The sequence below is a fragment of the Anopheles moucheti genome, chromosome 2 (assembly GCF_943734755.1).
Source record: "Anopheles moucheti chromosome 2, idAnoMoucSN_F20_07, whole genome shotgun sequence".
Taxonomy (NCBI): Eukaryota; Metazoa; Arthropoda; class Insecta; order Diptera; family Culicidae; genus Anopheles; species Anopheles moucheti.
This window is the reverse complement of record NC_069140.1, coordinates 938,371-957,692: the sequence shown is the minus strand read 5'-3', so window position 1 is coordinate 957,692 and position 19,322 is coordinate 938,371. Positions and strand designations below refer to the sequence as shown.

Here is a 19,322-nt window from a genome sequence, read left to right as displayed (position 1 = left end):
TGCAGCTGTACATCGTGTCAAACGAGACGTCGATGATTCTTTGACCGATAAAGAGTTCAGCGGTTGAGTCCCGAAAATTGTGAAAGTAGTACGATTGCCAAGCGAGATAATTAGAAGTATCAAGCACGTGGTACATGATCGTTTGAAGTGGATTATAAACGTGCTTGACATAATTATTGTGCTCACATTAGTATAGTGCCTTTCGGAAGGATTTTTAGGCCCGGACCCGGAAAAACGGGTTTCAATTTACGGTTAGGTAAGATGTTACCTGTTATTGCGTATAGTTAAAAGTTATAAACCATGGCAGAGGCCACTAACGACTCCTGTGCAAGTGTAGTGTGCGGTAACACGAATTGTGCAATGTGTTAAAGTCTGCAGCATCCGAATGAAAGCAATGGTCACGTACAACATGGATGGTTCGCAAAGAATGAGCCGCCCTCGACGCGGTTCTAGTGTATCTTCCGGTTTCCGGCTGATGGATGCAGACCACCTGGACACGATGTCCAGCATTAGTCGAAACAGTATATACAAGCTGAAGATAGATGCAATGTTTGACGATACGAGGTGAGTACTACATGCCCTTTCGTAAGGGAAAAAGCCCATTTATTTTAATTGCCTGGTTAAAAGATAGAAGCGTAAACGTACAGTTTTAAAGTAACCAACTCTCTCTCTTTTTAACATAAAATATATTAAAATATTTGGAAAACTGTAACGATCACTTATAACACTATTTTTAAGTTTTGTGCGCGAATTGTGTCCTGCGCTTCTGTTAGTTCCGCCGTTAATCTTTTCACAGTCCGCTCTAGCTCTCGCACCGTGTTAACGAATCGCTGCTCAAGCTGTTCCTTCTGTTCTACCAGTCGGCGATATTTTTGTTCCAGCACGTTGTATGATTGTTTGAGAAGCACATGTTGTTTCTCTGCATGTTTTTCATCCACCGCTGTCAAACGTTCAGCCCAGTGGCGGATCAATCCCTTTGGAGGCCCTAGGCGGAATGATAGCCGGGGCCTCAAATTTAAAAAATTCCCGGGGGGGGGGGGTGGCCGCGAACAAATTTTTCCAGGGGCCCCTTGTTGTGTTTCTCGGGGGCCCCCCTAGCCTTCGTTTTGAGACTTTTCTGACTTTATCTATACACCTTTTAGTACTAAAAAGCTTTTTTCGGGGCCCCCCCATTCGACGAGGCCCCTGGCGGCCGCCTACTCCGCCCACCGTTTGATCCGCCACTGGTTCAGCCCGTGGAAATGGCTCGGTGTTTCTTCTATTATCGAAATATGTCACCTTCGCTTGCTCAAGTTGTATGTCCGTGTTATTGAACGGGTAACCTTCATAGCAGCAAAGACCTCCATCTAATTTATCCGCACACACGTACTCTGCACCATACACCTGAATGACGGAGTCCCAAATGGATTGCCGTACTTGAGCTACCCATTCGCAACTCCAGTGGTTTTCTACAAGCCGGACGCGGCGCAGCGAAGGTGCAAAGTTTGGGAAAAATGGTACACTCTGCAGATGGTTGTGATTAATCCAGAAGTTCTTTAGCCGTGCTAGTCGCAGTGATGGATGAATGTCTACACGCGCGATCCTGTTCCCCGAAAGGTCGAGCACCAGCAGGTTGTCCATCGTCTGAAACCAGTCAAGCTTGACGTACTCCAGCTGATTGTTGGACAGATCCAGAATAGAAAGGGCTGTAAGATATCGGAGAGTCGGTGGAATAGCCGACAAAGGGTTACCGTTGATGATGAGCGTGTTGAGGTTCCGATTTTCGTGCGGCGTTACCGCAATCTCCCGCAGCCCAGTATTATCGATACGAAGACAGTGTAATTCATCCGAGCGAAAGGTAACCGTCGGTATCAGGCAGCCCTTCAGCGTTAGGAACGCCGTCTCAGCAAGCGCATCAAACAGCTGGGCCGAGAAATGTAGAATTTCACTTGATTCTATAATTATGTGAGATGAGGTTGGAAATGCCGCAAAGTACTCCTCCGTTGGGGATTCAAACGTTACGCCCTCGATGAAGCACGTTGAATTACGTTGCACCCGCGCACACTCTATCGTCTTCTTAATGATGGCTAATGAACATGGGAGCGCTAAAAGTAATCTGAACGCAAAGAGCTTTATTGAAATTGCTACCTTGAAGCTGTATGCATTACTTACATGAATATTAAAGAACGCATCTCGGAGCCTTCGCACTCGGTCGACCAATTGATCATGAACTGAGCAGCACCAATCTCTTATCGGTACTGGTAGCGTGAAACATACTGAAGCCTAATCGGAAGACGTACTCTCGCATAATAACAATCTATTTACACAGCCCCGATGGGATTTTGCAAGTACACGCCAACGTTTCGCATCTGCATCCCAATCACACCCTCGACGGTCTCATTCTCGAACACTTTGAGCGTTATCAGCGGATCTGTCGATTGCGCACCAGTGTCCACGTCATTTGTCGCTGCATTCAGCTCATCGAGAGCAAAGAGCAAAGCTTTGGCGATTGCTAAACGCGCTCGGAAAGGATTTGCATAAGAACAGCATAGTCCACCGTTGTTGATGCGACGAACACAGCGATAGTCCGTCCCCAGCACAGTGATATTTTTGCGCCAGATTTTATCACGCACCTCGCTGACCCACTCGCAGTCCCAGCGGTTTTGCATCATTCGTGTGAATTTGAGTGCGGGAAACATTTCCGGGAATCGATCGATTCGGGACAGTTCGTTTTGCTGCACATCGAACTTGGTGAGGTTCCGTAATTCGACGCCCGCACTGGTTTTGATCTTGGCCAGCTGATTGTCGGCGAGGTTAAGGACGGTCAGGGAGTTTACTAAAGTCATTTCAGTCAGGTCGACTGTAGTCAACGAACAGCCTGAAAGATCCAGCAACTGCAGCTTCCAAAGGTAGTTCAAATTCGTCGGCAGCACAGTTAAAAGTCGTTCGTGTATAACAAGCGTCTGCAGGGTGAAATCAAACGAGCGCACCTCAAAGCGGCTCAAACCTGTATCACTGATTTTCAGATGGTTTAGTTTACTCAGCCCAAACACTATCTCACTCACATTGCCCTTGCGAAGTTCCAAGTTCAAGGTTCCTCCATCAAGCTGACGAAACAGATCAGCCCCGAAGTTGGGAATTGATGCATGGAACAGTTCTATGTTGCGTTCTTTCGGAAATATCACCTCAATGTCTGTGCTGTTTAGCTGGACACTCGCTATGATGCAAACTTCCTCGTATTCTTTCTGCTTGCGTAGCGTACTGTTCATCGAGTTGAAAATTAGACGCTCAGACGCGATCGGAAGTAAATGAATGATACTGCAGCTCAATTCTACCGCCGCGGTGGATACTGCAAACAATAACATACAAATTCCGCTAAACGAAAGCGATTGTTAATCAAAAAACGATTCCAGAGATGTACAGAATCTCGAAAATTACCTCGCTATTGGAAGCAACATTTTGCCGACACTTTCCGTGAATGTTTACGGTTGATAACGAACTAAAATAGACGAATGGTGGAAGATCGCTGGTACTTATCTAGCGCGTTCGCGAGGATCTCAGCTGTGAGTGGATTGTTTTGAATCAAAGTTCTCACCAATACGCAAGCGTTAGAGCGAGCGATTATCAGTCTTTTACAGCAATATTTTGTTGCCATGAAGTTCTCAAAAATAGTTTGATTTCAAAGTAATGTCAGCCTGTTACAAAATATGTTGTCAAAAAGCTTGCAATAAGCAACGAATGATTTAAAAATAGATTTATTAGGTTTATTAACTAGAGCACTGTTTGGTGCCCATTTGTCTAATCAACTATTATTACTAACCTGGTTACTGTTCAACATATTTTGCAACAGAAAGTAGTTTCAAACATTGACAGCTGTACAGATAAACCTAACGAAAGGCAAAACCCCGGGGAACACAAGATTTCATTCGGAGGCTGTCATCTATCCGATACACTTTACAGCTATCTCTGCAAATGAAAGTTCCATTAATAGCTTTACTTACTTGGCTAAACGTTCCAGTCATAGGAAACTGCCACCTCAGTGACATATGTTTATCGCGAAATCCTTAACAGGAAAACCCGACTGCTCCAGCTCCGGCATTTGGGTCACCCATTTCCATTACGCTTGTGTTTCAATGACACTTACTGTCAGTTCGCGTGCAGCCTTCGACCAACTGCGCACACTAGATGCATCCCGACGAAGCTGCACCCGCTACGATATGGGTCAGCGCAGATAACCCGCTTGAAGTAGGGCTCAGATCTAGGAGAACGACATTTTTTGCTTCCGGCTGGCAATGAAAACGGGGGAAAAACTAGTTACGTTCATCCTCACGTCTGGTGCTGGAGGTAAATGGATGGCGCGCAAAGTCGAGCACTTCGTTAAACCCCTGAAGGTATGCAATCGATCGTCATGCAGCCAACACACCGTAAAGCGCAGCTGCTCGAAAGCTCGGGCTCCAAGCATTAGAAAGTAGTTTTTCTTGTATCTGCGTGATGTACGCGCTAGCAGGGAAAGAAATGTGCGAGCTGATACGGAAGAAGTGTACATGCCAGCGCACACGAGGAAAAGCGAGGCACGAAAATCTGTTCGCACCCTTGGTTCAGTGGTGCGGCCGTTCGACGCTCAATAGCTTGCTGTAAGCGGTACCGTACGGGTGTGTTTCCCAGTTTGACACTCGAAAGCAGTAGAAAAATTGCATTTATCTAGCATTCGGTTGTGGTTGTTAGTGAGGCGTTTGTTTATCGACGTACCAATTGTAGTGAGGAGTTTTTTTTGTCACCGGAAAAAAATCTGTGCGCATCAGCATTTGTCCTGCGTGCTGTGATATCATTGCTTGAAGTACGCATATTTCTACGAAACGATGTGATGATTTTGTGACCATATCGCTGGAAAACAGAGTCATCGGAGCGTCCGTTTACGGTTTAGTGTTTCAGCTTGAACTGGTCGCGCATTTCATTGACCGAGATTTGGCCCACCTCCCCCGAAAAACGGCTACGTGATTGCTCATAAATGTTTAAAAGTTTTCCCGACCCAACCACGAATCGAGCGGATCGGAAGCATTGGCTGTGTGCGCTTGTTAGTAAGGATTGGCATGTGCGAAAGTAAGGCTGTAAGTGCGTTCGGGAGTGCGTAGTACAGTGTGCAGTGGTTCAAAAGTGTTCTATAAAATATTGACCTCTTTGCAGTTTGAAGTTTGCAGAAGAAAATGAACAAATCGTCTCTACGTGTTACAGTGCCATAGTGTCTAGAATCGTTGGTTTGCCCGTCAGTATTGTTAAATAGCACAAACTGGAGTTACACTCTGTGCTGTTGTGTTGACGAATATTTTTGGATAGTCTTCTAAGGAAGAAGGGCTCTATTAACAAACATCTATCCCAACGATCAAGTGATAGTGGATCGAAAGAAAGCCTCTCAAAAACCTTCCAAACGTCACTCTCTTTCTCTTAACGTCGTGAATTCGGAAGAGCTCGCTTTAAATGTGCAACCAGCAGTGCGTGATCGATGAACGTCATCCGAACATTTCGGTTCAATGTGGCAAACAGTTAGTGATTTTTTTGTGTACTTAATCCACCAGCTATGCTTTTACGACCATAACAATAACAGTAACGCCAACGGCTGCGATCATAACTGCGACAGTAGCAACCACTATCATTGCGGCTGCGGCGGTGATCATATTCACAATGGGTACGGTGGAAGCGGTAGTGTCGATCCTCTACTAAGCTTACTAATACTCCCTATTTACACCTAGCGTAGCTATACTAATTGCTGTGGCAGGAGCGTAACGTAGTGGCAAAACAGTAGTACAGTAATGGCAGAATATTAATTGTCAACTATTAACCAAGCTTTCCATAGCGCCACGGTAGTCTTTTGTTCACGTGCGTGATGCAGCCCTTGTAGCGCGGGTACTGATGCAACCTTCTTGTCCTCTTTTCTCTTGATCTTCGAATTCGCTTCGAACCACTCGTTGCAGGTCGATCATAAGTCAGCGGTTAGATGATCGCAGCTCACAAAACGGCCGTCGCCGCTCATCATCGATCAGTGGGCTGAGTCGGGGCAGTCTCGCCGGTGCCATCATAAACGATCGTGACAATCTGGACATCAGTGCGGTGGCAAGCAGTTTGCGCGATTTCGGTGGTACCGGCGGTGGCACCGCGGCGCTGAATCCAGCTGGGGCTGGGGCAGCTCCAAGCGGTACGGCGGCAGGGATCGCTGGAGCAAACGGTCCTGGTGGAGGCGCCGGAGTTTCGCGAAATGGCAGTGATGCACGAAGGGAGATCAGTAATAGCGTGCAGGCTCAGATCGAGCGCATGTTTACGGACGTGGCAAAGGAGAACGGCAGCTCGGCCGCAGCCAATGTACAAAGCTTCAGTGTGCGATGTCTAGGATCGCTGCCCCTGAAGGACAAGGTGACGAGTCTCGTCGGTCTGCAGGAGCCCCTAAGGCAGCTGTACTTAAGTGGCGCAGGACATGGGGTAAGTTCATTATGTGAAACACAAAAGCCCCAACACAAAAACATTCGAAATATCATATGTAACAGTGATGGAAACGATGATCGGATGGTCACTCGATCGCTCGCTCGCACCTATTCCACCGCGCACTGTCATTTTAAGCTATCGAATTTATTAACACAAATTTAAACCGATCAGTTTCGCTGCAGTCTTTATTACGGCCGCGATTACCTAACTAATCCACCGTAGCCGGTTGGTGCGGTACCGTTGCATCAGCCGCAGCACACATTTCCGGAAGTAAATCAAAACACATTTATTAACACTCATTTCTGCGCAAAAGATTTTATCACCCCGCCCGTTAGCTCTTAATGAGGAAAGCTATTTCGGCAGTGTCTATTTTTACATGTGAAAAGCCTCACAGTGATTGATATAATCGCAAGATATCGACAACAAAACAGCAACCAGAGCACAGTATTGATTGATCGGGAAATTTCCTTTTTCAAACAATTGATCCAATCACTCACGTATGGGTCTTTTGTTTGGTGGTTGAGCAGCATTGGCAAGTTTTTTCTCGCCGCATGATAGATGCTGCATCCAACCAGCCACAGATCATCTCCCGTCCAAATAAGCGTCGCTTTCGAGAGACATTCACAAACACTCGATTACCACTTGTGCCGATTGATGTGTCTTTACAACATGAAGTTAGCGTTTAAGAGGCATTTGTTTAATGTAGGATTGTTTTTGGAATGAGGAAGAAGTTTAAAATCTCTCCTCGAGAAATGAGGAAATGTTTTGAATCGGTGGTTCATGGTGGAAACATTGCGTGTCTATTTTCGCGTTTGTTAATTAATATGAACGTTTGGCTAGGCATTTCTCTTGTGCAAAAAGGTTACTATAGGAAAAATTTACGATTATCTCAACCAGAATTGGGGAAGATAAGGCTGTTAATTTTAATGTTTTATACACAGCAGATGCAACAAAATAGGAGTATTGAAATGTATTCAATTCTAAAGTTTTTGGAATGTCGGAACCCATTTGTCTAAGGTAAACACTTTTAAGCTCATTTTAACGATTTAAATAGAGATGTACAAACATTTTCTCACATTTCTCACATGTGGTGATCATGCTGAGATCACACTAGCGAGGAGAACTGATTGAAATATCTATTGCACTATATCTTACACTGACCGATCGTATTCCAGCCCACAGAGATAGATAGTTCCGTTCGTTGGTTTTATTCGATGCGCTCGTCGCTCGAACGCGGAAAAAGCACCCAACTACATTCGTTTTCGTAGAGATTGACCCCAAAGTTGGTTAACAAAAAATAACATTAAAAAATCCGTGCCAAGTAGTTCCGAGGGCGCAGGTCTCACCCGGGCAAGCACAGAAATCCATCTGCCGTAACGGCAACGGGTTAAATGTTTTTTTTTTTTCAAACCATCAACCTTTTTATGAGGCCGTGGTGAGGTTGGTCTTTCGCCAAGCAATTAGCGACTCTAAGTCCGGTGAAGGAAATAGCTGCCCGGCAGGAATGCATAGAAAACGGCATAATCCTCATAAACTTCGAGGCTGCACATTCTGGAATGTTTTACGATCGGACCATGACACAAATGGCATGTTGAGAGTGTGTTGTACTACTTAAGCCACCTTATCGTATCATTGACACAGCAGTAGTTTTAAAGGGGAAATGTCTATTCCAGATATCATGTAAGTTTATTAAATGTCCAACTGTTTGCCAAACGTAATAGTTTTCGGATTTGTTTTCATTTATTGGGGTTTCCTCAGCTATTTTGACTCAGACATATTGGTATCCATACTTCTATGGATTGCATATCAGACAAATATTCTAATGTCGAGTATGAAATCCATTGCGGCATTCGATTAATTTATTACTCTTTCATTTTACTTCATACAGCATAATCGAGCGGCGAATCCAAAGGGGGAAGCGCTTTCGTCATGAAGAGCTTCTTCATCAGCTTTCCCGGAGCAAACAATTAAAATTCCCCAAACTGTTCCGACGCAAACGATGAGCGGGCTGTTTTAAATAGTCATAAAAGCCATAAGCGAACGAATAAGACAAAAAAAAAACAGTACGCCAACACACGATCAAAAGCGTCGTGAATATATCTTAATGTTTTCAGCTAGCTTTCCGTTCGGATGGGGAGTTTTTACTTTTTCGCATATTCATGTGCGCACTTACTTTGAGTCAATCTCATTTGCGCACCCTATGTGCATGCGAATAGAGCCGATGCTTTTGTGGGGGGTAAAAACAGTACTTACAAGTCGAATAGCACACTCACGCATAAGCTACGTCACCTTCACGATTCACGACTCGCGTCGTCACGCTGGGTCGCCACACTAACGCCCGGTGTGGTGAGCCTCGGAGTCTGGCAGGTGAGTAAAATTGGTGGAAAGTGAAATTGGCTGCTACACGCCTATCACCCACCAGCACCTTTGCTTTAGCATTGGAGCAATCGTGTGAAATCCTATCGCGTCGGCAGGATTTGGTCAGGCCCCTTCAGAAATGGGCACCACCGAAAAGAAATCTCATAATGCGACTAATTATGATCGTTGGTAGCGCTGCCCGATTATGGACGGGGGTGCAGCAAAGAGAAGACACTGAATGCACACACACACACACATCCACGAAGGGAGACGGTGTAGGCGCCAGTTTTTGTCTAACGAACTGTGAAATGTGCATAAATCACCGCTCGTGTCCGTAACGTTGGTTGACGCAAGTGCCATATTTAGTCGCTCCTGCCGAGCCGAATACCTTGAAGATATTCAGCCAAAATGGGAAAGGTGTTATAATCATCTGAGAAAACAAGCAAAAACTGGGGTGAATCCATGACAAAAATTTGGAAAAATGTTCGAAATGTATCTGAGTTTTGACAGTCGACATACCGGAATATCCCGGAATATGTAAGGTTTCCTACATGTCCAAAAGTTGGCACTTTGCTAAAGACTACATAATTTTTCCAGCATAAAAGCAAAAACCATCACCCAATCGCGGTCACCTTAGGTTTCGACCAAACCTAATCGAACCATAGAGACGAATTAGATCATGGTGCGCACCACGAGTGTCCTCAGTCGCCCAGAATTGACCCACATCCTGTACGTGCTTTTCATCCGCCTGCCTTCGATCTTTGTGCTACAAAAGTGGGCCAAATATGGTGTCGGCTAGCAGGTATTTACTTAAAAACACTCCATCTTCGAGTTGTGTACATCCGTGCACACTAGTGCTCGAACCAGTTCCAGAGCCAGGCGTACTGTACGCGCATTGCTCTGTCCAGTAGCTGATAGTGGGATAGACCCATACACACCGCCGTTCGATAAAACTGGTTCAGTTTGACACACTTTAATTGCAACAATTTTTCAATTACTTTTCCCTCGGTACGCGATACCATCATCGGACACGCTCTCGTCCTAGACGATCGGCAATGGCATTGAATTCGTGGAAAAACGGGCACGGCATGGAATACGACAAAACGGCCCTGGTCCGCGTGTCCGGAAGACCGAACTGGCCGGGTCGCACCGGGAGGTTTCTTCCGTGCAAGAAAGTAAGCGATCCGCACAACTCGTGGCGTACGACCCAGTTACCAACCGTTGTTGGCCTAGGCAGTAAAAGGAAACTTATTGAAGGTTGGGAAAAATGGAATCGAACAACAAATAAAAAGCACACAGCAACAGCAACACCTGCAGAACTGAAAAAAAAAACACGAAAAACGGCAACCTTTTTACCCCGGTTCCCCAAGCATTCAAAACCCGCAGTGCAGTAAGGGTAGACCGGCCGGGAAGCTTTGGTCAGGAAAATCAAGATCAAAATCGATGCAAAACCAGTTCCGTTCGATGCTCTATTAGCGTAGGTTGGAAGACCGAGGCAAGCGAAAAGCTTGGATCGTGGCTGCCTCTAACGGAATGGGCAGTCTAGTTTTCGATTTCCCGTAGGTTTTTCTGCCAGCCAGGGACCATTCGGTGCAGCTCGTTTTTTTACAGGTGCTCTAATTATAGTATTTGCAATGGTAATCACATAAACTGCGGAAAGATTAGCGCGAATGCGATTTGTGTTCCAAATTGCAGATGTTTCTTCCTTTTCTAATTGTGCTAGATGTTAGTTGTAACAAAAACAGCTCCTTGTTATAGCACCTAATGACATGTTCCGTTGAATGTTATTCTTTGCCTTACTGTAATCAATCATGTAACACATGTTCGTTGCAAAATTTGCTGTTTTATTAACGCCTTATAAAACAAAAGCATGCTGAACTGATTAGTTGAACTTCCCTTCCGCCAACAAGGAACATATCGACTGGAATGTTAAAAGCCATCAGAACTCAGCATATTGCGAGTTTTGTGTGCATTTTCCGCGCCTCTTTGCTCCACAGGAAAAACGACCGTTTCGACTGTGAACTCTGATCTGCGCGTACTGATTAAATGGTATAATAGTTACGGAGAGAAAGGCGACCGGGTTTTTGGCGTGGGGGTACGGGCTTCGACGAGCGAAGGTTTTTGGATTTGAAATCCAAAATTTCACCCAAATACGCATCGAAGCGCCACCGAGTGATACGTCGATCCATCGCGTTGCTAAGCGCCTACCGTTGGCGCGATACTGTTTTATTTCATTGCGCTGCTGCCGCTGTGTTTTTCATCCAATTTTTAATTTACCAATCTCAATGCCTCCACCGTGGTCAGGATTGGCTGCAGCACAAATGTTGCCGCGAGAAGGTAAATGAAAACAGCGTTGCTTCATTACGGCGGTGCATGATCAGATTGATTTACTTTCGGCGCAAAGCTATCAAAATTGTTTCTCACTCAGCAAATACCACTAACAAACTGAGAAGCGATCGTTTAGCTATCACCGAAGAGATTTTCTTGCATCCTTCCACTTTAATCTGCCTTCTTTACAAAGGCGTAATGAACATATCGGGCAATGCAAGCGGAAATGGTACAGAGGAAGTAGTATAGTGTCTTGTTAGCCTCATTGTTTGTAAAGATAAGCATTTGGCTGTTTCTGAATGCATGTCAATAGTCGATCTTCAAGTTTGGAACATACTCAAACCGTTGGATTTTAGCAACGGCAAGAGACTTCCCTGGCAGAACTGGGAAGATTCACCGCTCACGATAACCTTCCTTGGCCCAAAATGCTTCCAGGCTGTTCAGCTTTTCGGCGGATAAAAGGCAAACAATTTTCCATGCCCCATTTGCATACGATACAACATCGAGATGATCGTGCTCAGGCACATACTTACAAACAAAAAAAGCAATCACCGTAACTAACTTTCGCCTTAGTCTGCTTTTTTAATGAGTAACAGGTATGGTACATGCGCATTTTAATTTGGTGCATAACCTCTTCTAATGAATCCGACTATCCAACACCGGTGACGTTCGACATCAGGATCGACCTCCACCGTGCGGAAATTGCGTACCGAAGGTTTGGGTTTTGTTTTTCAGCGTGCTCTTCAAACGCCTTTTGCTATGGTTTAATTGCCGATTTTGCACTGGTTGGTAAGGGTTGTGAAAAAAGTGAAACCAAACGCCAACTGATGGAAAGATTACCATTTCATTTCCTTCAGCCCACATGTACGGGCAATGTTTCTATCGTGTGCCTTTGCAAAGAAGGTGAAAGTGCTGTTTAACGAGACCTACCATTATAAGGTATCGTCAGTGCAAAACATAAATGATTTAAAATGATCTTCCCCTAATTGAAAGAACCGAGCTGCGGTCGCTCATTGTAACATATTAATGACCAGCGATTGTCACCTCGAGCGCTTAAAAGTGGGTGGCATTTAAGCGGTACAACAAACGGGGTTTCGTTTTTAAGGTTGCTTCTTTAAATTCGGATTCAACGAAGCACAATAGCATAATAATTTGATTTTTAACATCATTTGTAACAAAATATCTGTTATTTTTTCTAGTTGCTCCCCAATGTGAAGAAAATGTTATATTTTTTATCATCTCTAATGTTATGATTCGAACGTCTTCAAATCCCAAGTGTGAGCTTAGCATCGTAAGTACTCTTGTGAGTGAAAACATACTTATCTTCACTTTCCACCTTAACCTTCCTTGAACCATTGAAAAAAAATCGACAGAAAGAGTGACCTACATTTCACTCACATCTCAGTTTTAATACCAATATTCAAACATCCACTGGATATCGTCGTGAAATGCTTCACTCTTTTTTACCTTTTTTGATCGAAGCTCAATCTTTGGTCCTAGCACAATCGAACGCATTGTGTTCTCCGCAAGTAGCAATTCTGTGTTTCGATTCACCATTTTTTAAACATACTCTCCACAAAATTGGTTTTGAACGGCAGTTGAAGACTGGTCCCGTTAGGCCGCTTCCACCATCGTCTAGCAACTACCTCCCTAGTTAGGCGATAATAGTGATTCCTATGTTGCGCGAAGAATAGCATAATTGTCCGGCTTCGTAGGTCAACATCAGGCATGGTCAGGCCAGCTGCGTACGATGCACTATCACAGACCCCAGCATCTCTTTCACAGACATCCATTTCTGGTGCTAACTTTGATGGAAAATTGAGAAGCAGACAAAAAAAACACAGTTATCAAAGGGGCAGACCCGGGCGGGAAGATAAATTATCACTGGTCCGAGCATACAAATTTCACCTTCCAACACGAACGCTAGAAAGCGTATACCTGTAGCTGCTAACACAGCAGCATGCTAATGGTGGCGCATTATCTCACAGTTCTGGAAAGCTTCCCAGCCAACTAATTAATTGACCGATTATCAAATTAGGCATCTTTTTTTGTTATTGTTGCAGGCGGTAGCTAACCAGCTCATTTCCACTCCCAGGCACGATCGGCATGGCAAAAAAACTGTTAACGCGATAATGGCGGACTGTTCATTAAAGATGCTAACCGCCTCCGCGCATTTGCCAAATTTAAAACCGTTTGAATTTTCCTCAGAATTATTAATCGTTATTAATTTGCACTGGTGCGAAAACGGGATTGGTTCCCCAGTGATTGGCCTGTCTGCCCGAATGCTTTAGTGCAATGTGAAGGTAGCAATGTGGACCCGCTTATTGTAGCATTTAAATCTATTAAATTTCGCACCACTAAACATGAACACTAGGACGTTCCTCAATGTGGTAAACTTTATTTCACCTGAACTCGTGTTTCTTTGGCGTGTATCCATCTGTAATGCATGTTACAGCAGCAGACTAATTGAACGGCAAACATTACATTGACGGGCAGCGTCTGAAGACCGGTCCAGGAGTGTATTTGTGTTAAACGTTAATTATCAAACTGTGCCACTTACCGTCAGAGACCCAAAACGGTTCAACGCTACTGTCGATAGCAAAGCAGCACAAAGAAAACCCAAAACCCCGCATCCATGAAGTGAAATTCCACCGATGCGCATACCGGACGGATCGATGCGTTTCTTTTCCGCGCTTAACGCTCGAAACAACCTGATTCCAACGCCAGGTAAAGTCGAGAGATTTGTGGTGGTTTTGGCATTTTGGGAAAATTGTAGGGTTTTCGCGCGCTATATCCCCAAACATTTCCTTCCTCTCTCCTTGTTGCCTTGCAGCCAATGGAATGGGGAGCTTTAGCCCTGTCTAAGCTTCGTATTGATGAATCGTTTACCTAGCAACGTACCATTCACGAGATAAACGTACTTTCCGAAAATGGGTCAGTTCGTGGGGTCAAATGACTTTGAAGTAGAGGATGAAAGAGTATCATCCCACAGGGTGCAGCATGGCTGACGTGTACCTGACGATCAGTAGGATTGATGGCCTTTTTTCCCGCTTTTCTCACTTCCAGACGCAGACGGGTGGATCGCTTGACATCAGCCCGATTGGGTTGCGTATTAGGGCGGGCAGTGGTAAGGAACCGGCCGTTACACCCTTCCAAAACATTGCCGTCTGGTCGGCGGTAAAGTTCGTCGTATCGGGTGCTGAAGGTGGAGCCGCCTTTCTGCCACTCATCACCGATCCGGAAAACATCGACAAGAGCTCATTGTTCCGTCCGCTAAGGTAAGGCGCGGGGACTTTCCATTGACGTTTTCGAAACGATCAACTTATCTTACGGCTAATGTCCGTCTCATCCACAACAGTGCCGCCGATAAGCGTCGGCTTTCGTCCGGCATTCACTCGCCGCTGTTTGCGATCGTGATGCGATCTACGACCGTGCCGCGCCAGCTAGAATGCCACGGGTTCGTCTGCCAGACGCCGGAAGATGCCATTGTGATTGCGGCAACGCTCTACCAAAGCCTGATGGCGCACATGAGCAGTGGCGATGTAAGCAATGAGTTTTTGTGGTTGAGCAATCCGTTTAAAACATTAAACGTGTTTCCTTTCCGCGTCCAGAATCAGCGTCCGAAGCGTCCCAAGAATCGAAATGGTGTCAGCTGTATGAGCATTGCGAGCAGCACCGTGACCACCAACACCCACCTACAGAGTGGTTCCACCAAGCTGTCCTCCAGGAGATCAAGCGCCAGCCAGCGAAGCATGCTACCGCCACCGCCGAGACCACCACGCATGAAGCGCAGCGCCACGAGCTCACTGAGCGGTGAAAGTGATGCCGTCGTAGGCGTCAACGATGATGAGTCGTCGACCGAGGAACGGCGGAAGAAGAACGTCAAGAACAAACGGCCACCACCGATTCCACCAAACCCACCGCGAGCAAGTAAGTGTGCTCCTCACCCTTGTGCCATCTCCATTGTCCTAATGCCCCCGGCTTGGTCTAATCCTCTTTATTCCCCCAGTCTCTAATAGGCCGATGCTGGACGATATCTACACCGATCGTAGCCATTCGAATGACGAGAATGGCATTGCTGCCAAGGAGGGCCCATACCCGGCGCTCACCGATAACTCGACCGGGGACATACTGACCCGGGTGGCCATACCGCGCTCCGGCAGCTTCCTCAATACGGCCGGCCTAACAAGGTACAAATCGCGCGCCACCCGGCGGCACACGGGCAAGGTGGGCGGTGGGGGCGGTTCGCCGCTCGGGTTCAGTGAGCTGTTCAACGAGTTCCGGCTGCAGGAGAATCTGCACTCGCTGGACGAGATCCTGAATGCCATAATTAACTCGGACGGTATGTCGTTCAACGATCTGAAACCGATCTACAAAGAGTTTCTGCTCAAGCTGGCCGTCACACTGACGAAGGACGAGCTGTACCAGCGCTCGAAAAGCATCATGCGCCGGCAGAAGAAGAAAAAATTGAAGCGAAGAAACAGTAACGTGCAGGTAAGCTGGGAGGCGGTGTACGAGAGTAGGTATAGGTTACGCATACGAACATAACACACCTTCTGCACTGATACCGAAGACTTTAGGGTAGGGCCCCATCCGAGGCAGACGGCAGATACGCGGGACACTGGACACATGAGAGTACAACAATGTAATACGTTATCGACTATCGCACCGGTTGAATGCACGGGTAGACTAGACTTATTAGTAAACAAGTAGTGTAGGATACAGAGGAACTGGGGTATGCATGTAGCTACTAACGGATACGCTGGAAACATTTCCAAGGCTAACACACCATCATCATCTTCTCAATTTCCGCAATAGAGCAGGACACTGTATGAAGCATTACCGAACCCCACACAAACACTGCTGACTGTGGTTGTAATGCTAGGAAGGACTGCGTCAGACGCGAAACGATTTTTCCCAATGCACACACTGATGAATAGCCCGGGACATTGATGTCGCTGTAGAAAAGAACAATAGAAAACTAATAAATTTACTATCTTTAAACTAAACCAACCACTCTATGTTTTCTAACCTATTTCTGTAGAACTATGCGTAGCTAAGTGCGAAACGTCCAATGGCACCGAACACGAAAACACTAACAGTTTTGCTTTCATCCCCCCAGAACCAGCGACGAAAGCTTCTCATTGGGGCCAAAGGTCTCAAGAAGGTGTTTCGGTTCGGTAAGTTTCGCAGCAAAAAAGGCACGGGCAGCAACACCGGAGGAGCTCATGCAGGGAGCGGTCATGGCGTCGGCAACGGGCGAACTGGTGGCCACGGAAACGGAGCTGCTGGACACGGTGGTGGGCACGGAGCGGGCGGACACGGTACGGCGACGAGTGGCCGGGTCCATCAGCTCGCAGACCAGCTATCACTGGATCTTAAAGCGGCCGGAAAGAAGGACCGATCGCGAATTGCAACTAGTGGTTCAGAAGTTTCAGACGCTCGACATGAGCATACACTGACCGCGCACAACAGGAACAGCTCGAGCGGGTAGGTTCACATCCACGTCCACATCCGGTGCGCGAATCATTGTAGTCACTTTCGCCTTTCCACTTGCAGCTATGTGTCGTGTTCGGAGTGCAGCTACGATTCGGATGCGTGTACCTGCACCTCGGCCGATCGCTGCTACTGCAGCTTGGGCGGTGATGATATCAATGCCAAACTCAACCAGGCCAGCAACCGTAGTTCGGCACCGAGCTGTCGAAGCGAGGACAAGTGCTACTGCTCGATGGGCGAAACACCGAACGAAGAAGGCTCGACGACCTGGTGCGATACGGACAGTTGCATCAGTAACGAGAAGTGCTACTGCTCGACACGCCATGGACAGGTCGCTAAGTGTGGCGGCGGTGGCACGGCCGGTGTTCACAGTGTTGGTAAGCATTCCGGCACCAAGCCGACCAAGGTGGACAAGTTGGCATTGGACTACGAGCTGTTCACAGTTGGCGGTAGTGGGCGTCCAGTAAAAGCCTCCGAAGCGTTGAGCGTTAAGAAAACGGTCGAAGTGGCGGCAGAGTTTGCCGACGTGAAGCTTAGCCAAACGACTGACATTACGAACCTGAAGGGTGATCCGCAATCGAGCGCCACATCCGGCAGCTCATCGTTAGCGTCCACCACGAAGAAGTCCAGTGACCATCGGAACGCCTCGAGTCGTCATCACGGCCATAATCACCATCATACGCACAACCATCGCGATCAGGAAAACGATCAGAAACGGTCGAACGGTGCTCAGGGTGGCCAGGTGACGAGCGGTGGAAGCAGCAATAGTAACCTGCACTACCATCGCCATCACTACAGCACTAGCACGAAGAAAAAGAGTCTACCGATCCAGCTTCCGGGCAGCGACTATCAGTACATTCACTCGACGCAGTCAGACTTGATAGTGCGCAGCGGCAAACAAGAGCTGAAGAATCCGAAACGCTTGACCAAGTCGGAGAGCTACTATCAAGCTGGCCGACCTGTGAGTTCTTCGCTCGGACTGGAAGATTCGTTGGGCTATCTGCCTTAGGAGCCGCAACCTTTTTGTGGTGGCTAAAACAGTGTGTTATAGTTTTCGCTCAATAAGCACAAGCATGATTTTTTTTTCCTGAAAGTAAACGGCGAAATTCATCTCGAACCGATTGCCCGATCCGTAACAAGACTGGAATCCGTTCGGAAGGACACACTCTGTTTACTCTCAGCGAAGATAAGCATTTCTTCATTTTGTTTTGGTTTGTTTGTCCACCATTTCGTTCTATTGGCTTCCAATTTAGTTTAAGACACTCTAAGCGGCGCATTTATAAGGTTTGGAGCATTGCAGCAGACTGATGCTTTATCTTGGAGAGGGATTTTCTGTTGCTCCCGGCAGTGTAACGTGATGTTTGTCATTTGCGGTGTTGCCCTGGTATACAGTTGGACATTGTAACTCACCAAGATTATGCTCATTTTAACATACGAACTAAGAAACAAAAATCCTTGTGTACTCGAACTCGTTGGATGGGCGTTGCTGCAACTTTTTCTTGGGATGGTTTTAACCGAATTAGACAAACTGTAAGCTGTACAATGTGGTAACGGTTGGGTAACTACTAGCAGAGTTGATTTATTTTAAAGCAAAGAATTACAGACACCTACGTAGAACTTACGTCCTTCACACTAAGCTAAGAACACGGTAAGGTACAACATATTAGGGTGTCGATAATTTTCCGAAGTTCGAGCTGAGCTCTTGTTGTATCCATGTTTTCGACGCATCTATTGCAGTTGAATAGACCTACTCTATAACTTACTACTCTTGCACACGACGGAACTGTTCACACAACGGATCGTTGCACATGATTCATTCCAGCAACGGTAGCATACTTTAAGCATCCTTTCACAGCACGACTGAACAAAGGGAAATACCTACTATTTATTTTAGGAGTACTTCTTTTTTAAAACAACACACACACACTCTTCGTGCAATATATAGTTCGTGGTAAATGGCAACCCAGTGCAATAAATAACAGGACGTAACATATTGTGCAATCAACGAAGCTATTCTCAATCGAAATCAATGATAAGCTGTAGGAACAGAATGGGAATATAGTGATAAGTATGGAAACAATCGTAGTGCAATAAATATCTTTAATTAATAAAACTTACAACCAACTTTTTTTCCCCACTTTCATTGGATAACAAAAGCGTCGTTTGAGTAGTAATGAATGAATGTTTATATGACCGTTGGAATAAATACAAAGCAAAAACAACTCTTTGCACTCTGGGGCACTTTGTAGAATTTCCATACGCACGTAGCGCTACAAAACATATTTTTCAAAATATCACATCCACAGTTCAAAGGGTATCTCCGACAGCTGACTGGCCGCTATTATCACCGTTTGCGAACGAAAACGTCTACAACTGCTGTTTCCTTAGGCTTTTTTGTTGGATTTGCAACGCCACATGTTTATGTTGCTTTCCTGTTTTACCAGACACTACAGGAGGCTCGAACCAGTGGAGCCGAAATTTGCTTATCATCTTATTTGTCTCGGATGCTTCGTTGTTGTTTTGTGCGATAAGGAATAAGGACTAGTAGTGTGCGCGCTTGCTGATCATATTTGCTGGTGGTTGTAATATGCCAGGTTCAACAGCATCACCGTGGCGCTATTCCCAAGAGCCATTGCAAGGGTCTTTTTTCCTCAGCAGTCAGTAAGTGTCTTTTGCCGCGAGTGGTC

At 46.1% G+C, this 19,322-nt stretch overlaps 2 protein-coding genes across 2 annotated transcripts; one reads left to right on the top strand and one right to left on the bottom strand.

Moving 5' to 3' along the window:
* The first annotated feature begins 359 nt into the window (after positions 1–359).
* On the top strand, positions 360–17,644 carry LOC128310809 (uncharacterized). The gene is made up of 8 exons (XM_053047530.1): positions 360–564; positions 5,949–6,450; positions 14,206–14,417; positions 14,498–14,681; positions 14,751–15,069; positions 15,149–15,633; positions 16,262–16,629; positions 16,699–17,644. Exons 1-8 carry the CDS (start codon positions 386–388, stop codon positions 17,642–17,644), a joined length of 3,195 nt encoding a protein of 1,064 aa, XP_052903490.1. The 5' UTR covers positions 360–385.
* Positions 613–2,171, bottom strand: LOC128310810 (uncharacterized). The gene is made up of 3 exons (XM_053047531.1): positions 2,152–2,171; positions 1,225–2,095; positions 613–974 (listed from the first exon to the last, which is right to left on the bottom strand). The coding sequence occupies exons 1-3, from the start codon at positions 2,169–2,171 to the stop codon at positions 720–722; spliced, it is 1,146 nt and encodes a 381-aa protein (XP_052903491.1). The 3' UTR covers positions 613–719.
* Positions 17,645–19,322: the final 1,678 nt, after the last annotated feature.